The 13,478-nt window shown below is 33.6% G+C and overlaps 1 protein-coding gene across 1 annotated transcript; it reads right to left on the reverse strand.

Annotated features, from left to right (window-relative positions):
- Positions 1-284: 284 nt before the first annotated feature.
- On the reverse strand, positions 285-5,797 carry LOC140891461 (proteasome subunit beta type-6). Its single transcript, XM_073299954.1, has 8 exons — positions 5,599-5,797; positions 5,411-5,487; positions 4,729-4,784; positions 3,966-4,038; positions 2,593-2,704; positions 1,606-1,679; positions 890-964; positions 285-564 (listed from the first exon to the last, which is right to left on the reverse strand). Exons 1-8 carry the CDS (start codon positions 5,693-5,695, stop codon positions 433-435), a joined length of 696 nt encoding a protein of 231 aa, XP_073156055.1. The 5' UTR covers positions 5,696-5,797; the 3' UTR covers positions 285-432.
- Positions 5,798-13,478: the final 7,681 nt, after the last annotated feature.

Below are 13,478 nucleotides of genomic sequence, written 5' to 3' on the forward strand. Positions count from 1 at the left end.
ATAAAAATTTTAAATAATTTGAAGAGGTGGATATATAGATGATGACATTGAAATGATAAAATGATTGGTTGATAAGATATTTAATTGTGGAATGTGAAATATTTAAAAGATGACGTTAAACGTTGAGTCACAAATGATGGGGAGAAATGTCCCCACCGTTGTGGATGCCCTTAGACCCAAATTGGCCGAAAACAATGGCAAAGTAGCTATGGTTCTCAACGAATGAGTGATGATTGGCTAAGAGAACTAAGATACCAAGCTAAATTCTTTATGCAACTCTAAAGTTTCATTAAGCGAGATTGATAAATGCAAGTATGAAAGTGCCTGTGAACCACTACAACATAATCCGATTCAATTAACAGAAATGTGTTTTTTGTTTAATATCGAGTGTAACTCAAACAGGCTCAACATTTTGCTCAATCGATTGTTTGATCAACTGACCATCGGATCAGGACTAGCGGACGACAGAATATCCAACAATGAGTCATGAGCTTCAATTTCTTCGTGCCAGAGAGGGAGTTCGTCACCCGGGAAGAACTTCCGGGTGACCCCATCAGAGTTGATCTGCAGTCAGAAGGATTGCAAATTTAAACAAAAAGCAAGCAGTTGTTTATTTTGATAGAGGTTTTCATCAATTCAGCTTAATTCGAAAGTTATGAAAACACAATTCGTAGTATTATTCTCTTGGCTATAGATTAAATTTGGGGTGATATTGCGAAATAAAAGATGAAATATATTAATGATTGTTGAACAGGACGGACGCTGCAATAATGAAAATATAGAATTAAATGTCCATAAGCAAGTTGGTGTAGAATTTTTCCAGGGTAAGGTGAAATCACTACTGGTTCACCAGGGAGTATGTATATGCATAAAATGAGAAGGAACTCACAGTCACGGTGCGAACAACACCACCACTAGCACCATCACGAGCAATGGCCAGAGACACTGCCTTGACGACAAGTTGCTGTGGAAAAGGACAGCAAACACAAAAATCAGTAAAATCTGTATATAGATAAATATTCATCACGTGCGAAGCTAAAAAAAGCGCGAGTGATCTACATCATTCTAGGCTCCGTTTGGTTTGAGTGATAGGATAAGTAATCCATAGATAAATAATACTCCCTCCGTCCCATATATAATATCTTCTTTGGATTTTCACACAGATTAAGAAAAATGTATTGGGAAAACAAATTTTATATAATTTTCCTATTTTATCTCTATTTTGTATTAAAAAATGATTGCACAATTTTTAAAGTGTAGTTAATAGGGGTATATTAGTAAAGAAGTGTTAAAAAATATTACTAAATATGGTATATGACTATTAATTTGGGACAAATAAAAAAGAAAACATGGACAATATAATTGGGACGGAGGAAGTATAATGTAAATTAAAAATAAATAAAAAAAAATAGTTAATACATTATTTGATTTGATGGATAGATTATAATTTATTTGATTTAATTGATGTAAAATTATTAATTAATAAATAGATAAATAATATGACGAAAATAAGGCGAAATTAATTGGGATAAGCTATACATAGATTAATAATACATCAAACCAAACAATGTCAAAATAGACATGGAAAACATAAAGTAGGCAAACCTCAGCCTCACTCTGAGTCATCCCTGCCTTCCATGCTTGGTCAAAGAAACCGTATAAATATGAAGAGCCAGATCCTGATACAGAAAAGAATTTACACATTAGTTGCCTTCCAAATAAGCCAGAAATTTTACTGGGCGTCACAGATAAATGGTTGCAGCAGGATAAGGCACACAAACTGAAGCAACTCAAGAGTTATCAGAAACTAGCAACCATAGCGTGCTCAAGAAAATTTAATTATTTGAAAAATAAATTCAATTGCAGAGAGAAATTGTAAAAATCTGTATGGATAATTTAATAATAATTGATAAATGATGAAATTTGAAAAAAAAAAAAAAAAAAGATAAGAGAGAAAAAAAGAGAGATCTTAGATAAAAATGAGGATAATTAAGGGGTAAAATGGGAAGAAATTTTGGCGCCGCACCAAAACGGTCAGTATGATGGGGGTGCAACAATTATATAATAGTATAGATACTAAGAGCTATTTTAATAAATATTAAAATCACATACACACGATATAAGAGCAAATTTGGCTATCCAAAACTTAGGGACGGAGCAGGTTTGAACAAAACTTAGTTCGCAAATATTTCATTAGATAGTACTTAAACAAACATCATTCACTTCCATGCATCTCAGACATGAAATATAACTAGTTAATGATCAAATTCGCTTATCATTGATTCAACCAATCAACTGAAAAACAACTGTGATTCCACATCTAAATCATACACTATATGGCCAGTAGGATCAGCTATACACTTGAGTATAAGGATGAACTTAATGTTCAGAAAATAGTTCTTCCTTCGACAACCAAACTGGTAGTCATGCTGATTATGGCTGGGCATTTAGGAAAAGCCATTGCGGAAAACTTGGAAGCGTTATTAGTTAAGCCAGCTAAAAAACTCGGATATGTTCATTAATTGAGCCAGACAAACAGCTCAAATAACCCAACCACACATAAAAATACAGTAGCAGACAAGAAAAGCACACCTCCAATAGTGAAAGGGAGATCTAAAATTGTTCCTCCTAGAGGTACTCCATATATTTTCCCCCCTTCGTACTTATCCCAGCCACCAACAATAAGGCCAGTTTGAAGCATGTCCTGCAAAATGAATTATATAACATGAATTTTAGAAGAATTTCAGAGAAAAAAATGTATACATGCATAGGTTCTGACATATTTCCAAATTTTATACCAAGAGTATAAGGACCATTAAGAAAGAGTTTAAAATACCGCAAACTGGCTAAAGGCTTCACATTAGATTTCACCATGCATCAGAAAAATTCCAAAAGTATTTCATTTAGTCAAGGGAAAGTGGTTTTATTGGGACAAGCCTTCTATAAAAATCCTTGTGTTTTGAACCTGTATTACACTCCATTAATGAACATACTCCAACAACCTCAGTTGGCAAGTCCAAGATTGAGAATGCAATTGATTTTTAAATGTTCAAACCGAAATGTAATTAGTGTGCATGTACATAAACAAGAGAGAACTGGATGAATTGACGACATGCCTCTTAAGATAACTTAGTTCAATTCTCTTATTAAATATATTAATACACTCGGTCATAGCCATAGAAACTGTTGATGGGATGCCATTGTTCTTTAAGTGTCAAAAGGATCTGTAAACAATTTTCTTTTTTTCACAAAAAAGTTTGCAATGGTGCAAGAAAAATGAATGTTGAATCAAACAGTTCAATATATGGATACCATATTCTCTGTATTGCCCAAAAAAAAAAAAGACTATTCACTATTTTTGTCAAAACAAAAGTATCAGTACCAGAAACCAAGTTCCCGAATTTACATTTTCCATCATAGTAAAAAAAACACCAGATAATTGCCAAATGTAATTTATCCAAAAATTTACCACTCATTAACCACGTTAAATCTACTATGACGGTATGACCTTTACAACTTAAAATATGACAGCTCGCAAGAAGACGTGTGTGGAGAACTATTAGTCCTCTGGACCCACTTAAGACAATTCGAACTTGCATGTTTTCTTGTGTGGACCAACTACTGAAGTTGATAGTACAACGAGACAAAGAAATTAAGTTCTATATCACTTGCTTATCCTTTCCAAACAGTAGTCAATGCGGCAATAACACAACTATCATTTCAAGGGTAGCTTAAATTCCCGCCACTGAGAGCAGAAGCAATATGGTAGTTTAACTTAAATACACAAGAATCAGACAACATTAATTAGACATAAATTAGGTTAACAGATCTCAATTCCATATCCATATCGTTTCCAGCATGTCACACGAAAAAAATATATTAATCAGCTTTGATTGCTAGATGCAGTTTTAACTTGGACAGGCTACACCAATCACAACTTGTAGATAAGAAACCATTTAACAAACCTTATTATTGTAAGAAAATAATCTGATAAGATTCGCAGCAACTTTTACAGTTGAAGGCTGCCCAAGTTGTATCCTGCATAAAAAAGTATCATCAGTTGAAAGTTACCCAAGCTTCTCTGTATCACTCAAGGAAAATTGTAGCATCCATATCCATTTCTATCTAGACAGCCCACAAAAAAGGGCAATTGTTTTTTTTATATATAAGAAACGATATTATATTAATTACATGAACGCTATTGATTACAATAAGCGGACAAGTGATTAAAAAATACTCAAAGAAGACAAAGACATCAACTAAGTTCATATATACCGAGGATTAAATATGCTTATGTAGTTCTGTTGCTTATGTAGAACTTCAAAGTGATTAAATTTGCTGAATTTCACATATTATAAAAGAAGTTCTAGAAATAATAGTATATACAGATCCAGTGATCCACCAACAACCTGATGATGCTAAATATTTTGATTCTTAGCCATGCCTGCAAAGTTACAAATTCCTGAACTTTCTATATTTATCTGCCTTGTGGGGTATGTGAGTTGACATGAAAAGTATAGACTGTAGAGGTTAGAGTTACAAGCACAACATATCTGTTTGGTTTGAATCAAGGAGACTGCTCTATTTATTTTTTTTAGAGTTCAGAAGCAGGAAAATAAAAATTTAGTTGCAACTGGACAGATCCATTACAATGCAAGATAGAATGTGACCTAGAAAGCAAATAATAATTAAGGTATTTTAGTTCAGTGATTAAATACCCAAACTTACGTGTGCTGATGGAGAAAGTGACGGACATAATCAGAAACAATCTGTGAATCTGCTGCCTGAGAAGAAAAACATTGCAAAATTTAACCCAAATGAAAGTACTCACAAAGATTTTCGAATGTAAGAACTCAAAGCCTTCTCAATGCAAATTCGTCACAAAGAATGCAGCTACAACTTGATTCAGAAAATTCCCAAAACACAACTGGCGAACAGTCAGAGCAAAGAACCAAAGTCTTAAATTTGTGCTTAGAAATTATAAGTGGGATGCTAACTGTCATCACCAATACACGATTTGCTAATGGAGGGTTGAAACAACTAGAAATGCATTCATACACTCCAGTCTCAAAGATACAGATTACAGCATTGGAGTGACAAGCAAGCCAGAATACAGCCTATGAGCAGATGTATTATGTTATGGCTGCAGCAATAGCTACTCTGAATCAATACCTCCTAAGAGAATTTCTGATAAAAGCTAATTTGTTAGCTATCACCAGCAACAAACTAAAAAATGAGATCCAAGACTTTCCTCCAGTTCACTTTATATTACACAAAAGTTGAACAAAAAGTATATCGGACCACAGTTCACCAAATACAATAAGCAGTATCTTCCCCTTTAAATTTTGATTTTCCATTCTCAGACAAAAACATAAAAAACGACCTTGTCTCCAGGAGAATAAAATCTTACCGATCCAGAGCGGCAGAGATAGACATTGTCTGTCAGCTGAGTGATCTTATCAGATGCCCTGTTTGCCACATACATTCCTGCAAGTCACATAGCTGAAAAAATCACCCTATCCATCCGAAATTGTTCTGTAATCAAGAGATAAATAAGGATCAATATAAATGCTAAAAACTTTAGAGCAGTTCCTATACCAGTGCTTGTGCGTGAGTCGGCACCGAGAACAACGCCGCCGTTGTAGGTGACGCCGATTATCGTAGTTCCCATCGAGTGAGGAGCGTCGAGATCCATGGCGCTTGTGGAGGATAATAGACCGGAGCAAATCAAACCCTAAGGAATTGGGGGAACTCTTAGGAGAGAAATGTTAACAAATACTTTTGAGTTTCTTGAAGAGGGGGCATTCGTAATATAATACTGTATTTTATTTTTATTTTATTTTATTGTTTTCTTACCTCAAGGAAGGGAGTGAGACTTTTTTAAGGAATAATAATAGTTCATGTTTGCGGTTAAAAGTAGGGTAAAGTTTTAGATAAAAATAATATTTTTATTATATATATATATATATCATAACGGGGTTATATCTTTACTATTTTATTAAAGCTAGAGTCTTAAATAAATTGCTTTTGTGTCTTGGTTTGAATTTTTTTAATCCAAAAATACCACTCCACGCCCCTTCGGAATCAACCATTTTAAAAATACCCCTTCACTCACCCATGTTCTTTCTATTACTTTTAATTTACACTTTTTTTTTATTTTTCCCCCTTTTCAATTCACTCTCTTTTCTTCTCAATTATATGGACAGAACTGCTCTCATACCTATATATACATAAATAATATTCATGTATTACGTCGCACACACATCGAATGTGCCTCAATTGCTAGTCTTATATAATGGATCATGACACGAACTCATAAGAATTTTTGTAAGATTAAGTTCGACACTAATCTGTTATAAGTTATAATTGATCTTGTAGTAACCCACATCTCGATTTAAGTAATTACATGATTAATCAAACCTTAAAAAAATAAGATAACGAACGGAACGTCCGATGAAAGAACGGATGCAACGTTCCTGACCAAGAACGGATGCAACGTTCCTCAGAATGGACACAACGAACCTTTAGATATAGGCAGGCATGAGGTGGCTTGATGACTAAGCTACGAGTTTTGACAAGTGTCAAACATGCAGGAACGGACACAACGAACCATGGAACGGACGCAACGTTCGTGTCCGGAAATTTGGCTATAAATAGGGGTCTTCGGAGTTCATTTTGAATTACGAATTCTGAGTTTCCTTCTTCAGTTATATAGTGTGAGTTATACACTTTAGGGCTCTATCGATAATAGTGAGATTCTGGAATAACAAAGAAGTTGTTATAGTCATCCAGAGTCAGCGACATCAAAGGGCTATCTACGGACGAAGGTATGGTCCGGAAATCTATTTAAGTTTTGTGAGTACTTATTAGCTTAGTTAAGACTTATAGAACTTGTGTAGTGATACGATGAACGTTTGAATATAGGTTTGGAACCTAGGATCCTACTAGACTTGAACTAGCCTAGAGGTACGTACACATTGACTGAGATTTTCGGCGAGTATACATGTTTATATGTTTCATTTATTTGGCATTATTATATGACATGATATATGATTTACAGTTTTTCATATTCATATGTCATGTGCATATACACATTGAGCCTATACCTTGTTATACGTGATTATAGAGCCGCTCAACTCTATACTCGATAGTCTGTCACTGAGAGTACCGCGACGGCGGGGACATGTATGTCTGACTACTCTGGTGTACTAGACGAGTGTGGTTGCATCCAGAGGTTGATCCGTGCGGCGGCAGCACTCATGTGGCGCCGGTACTGAACATGACTTTTCAGATGACCTTTACCAGTAATCATGTTGCATGCATTATATACATATATTTACTCATGTTTATGTACTGGGCGTTAGCGCTCACGTCCTAGTCGTTATCTTGGACACCCTATTCCACGGGGTAGGTCGCAGGATGGACGGAGCCGGTAGCTTGAGGCAGGACTAGGGAGCCGGAGCTTTTCAGAGGATTTTATACAACAGGATTTGTTTAGATGTATAAATGTTTTAGACAGTTTATTTTAAGCTTTTCGTTATGGTTGTATCACTACAGTATTAAGCTTGGACTCGCTTTTCTATGCTAATATGTAAATTATGGATTATGTTTTCGCACGTTTTACTTTATTAAGTATTTTGTTGTATTAAGTTTAATGCATGATATTAGTTTCCAGTTAGTAGGTGATTCCATGCAGGGTCACTACAGATCTCGAATCGAATGATGGGTTTTTTTTTAACATCGGTCAACCATTTTTTTTTAACAAAAATAACCTCCAGTAGTATATTTGAAATATGTTTGGAAAAGTCATTTTTTTAAAAAATAAAAAATAAAATAATTGACCGAAGTTATTTTCAAAATCCCCCGAATATCGAACATGACACTTCGACACAGTATTAAGCTTGGACTCGCTTTTCTAAGCTGATATGTAAATTATGGATTATGTTTTCGCACGTTTTACTCTATTAAGTATTTTGCTGTATTAAGTTTAATGCATGCTATTAGTTTTCAGTTAGTAGGTGATTCCATGCAGGGTCACTACAGATCTCGAATCGAATGATGGGTTTTTTTAACATCGGTCAATGACCGCGTTAATCGGTGTGAATAAATTCAACTGGCAAGCGTACCAGGTCAAGTAATAATATAGTGGACAAAGGTCCAAGTGTCGAACCCACAGGGACTGTATAAAAATGATTACCAAAATATATTTATTTCTACCTAATCTAGACTAAATAAAAAGATGATTTCAGATTTTTAACTAACAAATAAAATTGCAAATAAAATTAAATTAAATAAAAACGCAGCAGAAAAAATAGGATTAATTCAAATTTGGGAAAAACTTCGATCAAGGACACACGTAGGTACCAGACAATTCGTGTAACAAGCAGTCAATCTAAGATATCAGACTTAATCGTAATTCACGGAAATTTTCCTAATTTGTTCGAAGGACTATTTCTGGAACAATCAAACTATTCAAATATTGATGAACTAATCTTTCGTAATTCTAATCAAATTTGAATGCATAAATTGCTGTGAAAATTCAGTAAAAACCTAAACCGCATAATGAAACCGAATTCTATTTCTAGTCAGTTTTACACTATGTTGATTATCGAAGTGATCAAAATCGAGACCTCCTCTGTCGACTTGGAATCGATTAACAAGCAAACAAATAACTGACCAAGAAATTTGTAAGACAAATATAAATTCGATAATTAATAAAATCAAATCAAGTCTAAAAATCTCAAATAAACAAACGAGTTTTCTACATAAATTGTCTGACCCAATCACGTGGCCTTGATCGAAAAAGAAAAACTACTCACAATTCATAATTCAAAACCAAGTTTTAATCATGAATTGACAAATAAAATAAAATAAAAGAGAAGAGAAAAAACTCCCAAGCCTGTGCCGTAGCCGCCTCTCGAAATCTCCTCTGAAATTCTGGAAAATTTGTGGAACCCTTGTAAAATAATAAAAACTCCTATTTATAGTGTTTGGAAAGCCTTAAAAATTAATTTTCTAGTTGAAATATAATTTTTGGAATTTTCTGACCCGTCGACACGCGCGCGTGCGCCTTGGAGTCCTCGCGCGCGCGCGTTTATATAAAACAGTGGCCCAAACTTCCTCTCTCGCGCGCGCGAGAAATAGTCCCGCTCGCGCGCACTCCACTCACGAATCTCTGGAATTTTCTTATGCGCGCGCGCGAGATAATGCCCTCGCGCGCGCGCGTTATTTATTTGCTGAACATGCGCGATAGCGCTGCTTCTTGCGCCAACCACAGCCATAAAGCGCGATAGCGCTAATTCTTGTGCTAACAACTTGTTTCTCAGCGCGTTAGCGCTTCTCCCATGCTTATCAGCGCCTAGACAAGGGCAAACGCGCAACAACTCTCATCATCAGCGCAACCTTCAACCTGCTCCGAGCGACAATTTTGAAAAATTCATATCTTGAGTTCTAACCGTCGGATTGACCTGAAATTTGGACTGCAGTTTCAAAACATCTTGAACTTTATTCTGACCGGTGGAGATCGGATTTGGATTCCTCAAAAATTAAATATTATTTTTAGATCAAGGCTGTGAAATACACACGCATGAACTAAAACACATAAAATCACATAAAAATAATATGAATGCACACAAAAATATATATAAAAATATCACAAACTAATGCATACAAACTGCACTTATCAGTCAACCATTTTTTTTAACAAAAATAACCTCCAGTAGTATATTTGAAATATATTTGGAAAAGTCCTTTTTAAAAAAAAAAAATAAAAAAAAATAATTGACCGAAGTTATTTTCAAAATCCCCCGAATATCGAACATGAACTTCGACACAAATTTGGAATCTTTCTCTTACCACTCTTAAACAATACTTCTATTTGAAAATAGCGGATACAATATAATTTTATATATTTTAATTATTTTTTTGTTTTTATAATCTAAACTAAGATGATGTTTGGCTAAGTTTATTAAAAACATCTTAGAAGCTCATTTAAGAGTTTATAAGTTGTCACGACTTTTTTTAAAAATAAGTTGTTAAAGTGTTTGGATGAACTTATTTTAAACGAATTCAAGATGTTGATGTGTTTGACATTATAAGATATTTTTATTTGTCAAAATTATCAAAAATTGTATAATACTATGAATATTATTTAAAAATAGTTTAAAATTGAATCATAAAAATTAAACCTATATAACAAAAAAAATTAAAAAATATTCATATTTTAATTTAGAAAAATAATATTCTTTAGAAATTTCATTTTTAAAAAATATTTAATATTTAATAAGTATAGGACATGGCGGGAATTTATGAAAATATAGAAACTATTTTGAAGAATTAAAATTTTAAAATAAGATCTATATTAAAAAAGTAGGGTCACCCCAACTTTTTTTTAAAAAAAAGCTTATAAGCTGTCAAACAACTTATTTTGACCGCTTATAAGTTGTTTGACCAAATTATTGCCAAACAAATCGAAAGAGTTTATAAGTTTTAAAATAGTTTATAATTTATAAGATCAGTCAAACACCCTCTAACTTGAAAATAAATATTAACAAAAAACATATATATCATAAAAAAAATAATTATATTGATAAAAATTTTAAAAATTATTATTCATTTGTACTCCCTTAAGATAGAAACTAAATCTAATACTTATAAAACTATTTTATGTAAATAGAAAAGATTGTGTCATGTATCTGTTACCTAAGGCTGCGTTTGGTGGCACAAATAAGGGTTGGAATAGTCAATAATCCAGCGTTTGTCTCGTTTTTTTTAATTTTTAGGCATTTCCAATTACACACCGACCCGTGATTAGAAGCCTACTTCCTGGGAAAAAGGTGGATTACAATCTGCGTGTGAACCAAGGTATTATTATCCACGATGATACAGTAGCTTCGATTAATGTATTCATGGACATTTCTGCCCTTTGCCCTAGTATCTATTATCCACCTTTTTTTTGTAACACGATGGAGACTCCATGGTAGATGTTCCATTTTCTTTCCGCCACATTTATACTCCAAGGTAGCAGAGGTATAAAATCCGGAATCTATCTCCATTTTATATTTTACTTTGTTCTCTTCTCCTTCGATACCTAAGCCACGGTCAGTATTTTACTTATTGCGTGCCATCATAAAAAATTTCACGAGTATTAATGGAGATTTTTGGATCTCTGCAGGTGGAGAAGTGTTTGTTGGAGATGAGGGTTGGACCGTTTCTCAAGTTTATTGCATCCATCTTCTTCTTCTCTTGGTCTGCCAAATTTTTTCTTTCATACACTTTTTTTTGTTTCAATGACTGTACACCGACACAACATAAGCTGAAAAATTTGAAGAAAACTTCATACCGAATCCTCGGCAGCAGATCTGGAACAAGGATTGGACGGAGAAAGATTTCGAAGGATCTGAGATTTTTAATAACGGCGACATTAGGGTATATTGTGAACTCAAAAATGAAATGCAGGGTAAACGACATTCGAATTTCGTTTGTTGGGAACATGGGTTTTTCGGATGTCAATTGCAGGGATAAATTGGTAATTTCAAAAAATAAACACACTTTTATCCTCCCCACAAAAAATTTACGAAACGATTAATTAATTTATCACAATTTTTATATATCTCAACTTTATCCAAAAAAGTCCGTATACATTAATTATCTCATATCATGTACCAAACACAACCTAATATCTATCTATCTATCTATCTATCTATCTATCTATCTATCTATCAATATTATTTCTCTAGGTCACGTTTGATCTGTGAGATTAGCCTAGGATTATACTTTTAGTCACATGTTTGACCCCTTTTTTAAGACAACCATTGATAACCCTCAGCCCGTGATTATGGACTATTATGAGGGAAAGGTGGGGAAATAAATCCCAAATTCAAGAAGGTATTCCGAGTCCGCATTTCTACAATAGAATAGAATGAGTTTCGTTTCCGATATTACCCTACTTAATCCATAGGTTCTCATTTCACAAAATTATTCTCTCCTGTATACAATGACCGACATTGTGGGTTATGCAGATGTCTACAAAACTTACTATGAATTTTAGGACGTTTATTTGTGAAATCTTTACTTCAATCAAGTAAAAGATTGTAAATCAATATATTTTGTAAATTTGTGCTGGGATATTTTTCCTACACCTCAAATGGTTACAAAAATTATGTTTTAATTATTAGAAATTGTTAGTTCACCTTTTGACAAAGTTTGGCTTCAATGAGTCAATTGAGGCAGAGATATTTCAATCCAGAACAAAAATTTGTTGATTGGAAAGAGGTCCGAGAAAGTATTTTTGTTTGTACAGTGTTTTAAAAATCCGTAAAAGACAACAACAACACTCCTTTTGTAAGAATTTTTTTAAGATCGGAGATCATTAAACCAATCCTATAGCTAATACCATGTTGAAGGTACATCAGTGTATAGTTGCTCAATTCTTTTGGTATGTCATTGGTTCTCATGCTACTGTAAAAAAAAAATTAAAAAAATTGGTAAATTGTTTGCTGAGAAATTTTCCTCCACCTTAAATGTTTACATAAATTGTGTTTGAAATATTAGAAATTGGTTGTTCACTTTCTGACAAAGTTTGGATTCAAAGAATTAATTGAGGCAAAGATATTTAAATTAAAAAAAATAAAAAATAGTAATTTGAAAGAGGTATGAATGTCTCTTTTGTTTGTACAATTTTTTGAAAAACAGAGAAGGCAGCACCAACACAGTGTAGTAATTTGTACCATGTTTTAAATTAATTAAATGTTAATCATTATTAAGGGTTACTAAATACATGATGAAGGGATTAAATAAGATTAAAAATTGTTGAATCATGTGTTAAAAATATGTATTAGTAAATATTGGTTTATAGACGATATTAAAATACATATGTGATTTTTATAGCATACAGAAGTTGAAATAATTTATATCGGGTCAAGTTTTAACCCCAAATGAATAAAAAAGTATATACATTTAAAGACGCGTACACAGATTATAATATATATATATATATATATATATATATATATTTCCCCGCCTCTCTCCTCGTCTACGTTTTCTCTCTCCACCACCGCCATCTTCAAACCATCGTAACTCTGCCACCGGTCGCCGAAACTCGAAACCAAATATACTGTTGGAATCCTCGCGATGATAGATATCTATTGACACCCACTTTGAACGTTTTTATTACAACCTGAAGAAACCCAAATTCCGGCCGCTGCCTTTGCCGCCTGGTTTCACCGCCGTAAGTTGCCGGAAACTTGAAATTGATTGGTGGGTTGTGTTCATTATGTCGTAAGCTACGTTTAGATATAAATATTGTGCAAAAAAGCAGCAACTTCGGTGACTGGCGTTTTACAGCCGCCAGTTGATTTGGTTTAGTTGTTGGGATTTGTTTCGAAGCTTTGATATAGAATTTTGAACACATCAACGGGCTACGACAGACGAAGGTATAATTTTGGAATCCTATTATGAAATTGGAGTATCTGCTAGCT

Source organism: Henckelia pumila, chromosome 3, assembly GCF_033568475.1.
Source record: "Henckelia pumila isolate YLH828 chromosome 3, ASM3356847v2, whole genome shotgun sequence".
NCBI lineage: Eukaryota > Viridiplantae > Streptophyta > Magnoliopsida > Lamiales > Gesneriaceae > Henckelia > Henckelia pumila.

Excerpts from the sequence above, each read along its gene's own strand:
- LOC140891461 (XM_073299954.1), bottom strand. The coding sequence starts at position 5,695 with ATGGATCTCGACGCTCCTCACTCGATGGGAACTACGATAATCGGCGTC. Across the intron at positions 1,680-2,592 it reads TCTCCCTTTCACTATTGGAG|GATCTGGCTCTTCATATTTA; the intron begins GTGTGCTTTTCT and ends TTTCTGTATCAG. Across the intron at positions 565-889 it reads GTGTTGTTCGCACCGTGACT|ATCAACTCTGATGGGGTCAC; the intron begins GTGAGTTCCTTC and ends TTCTGACTGCAG.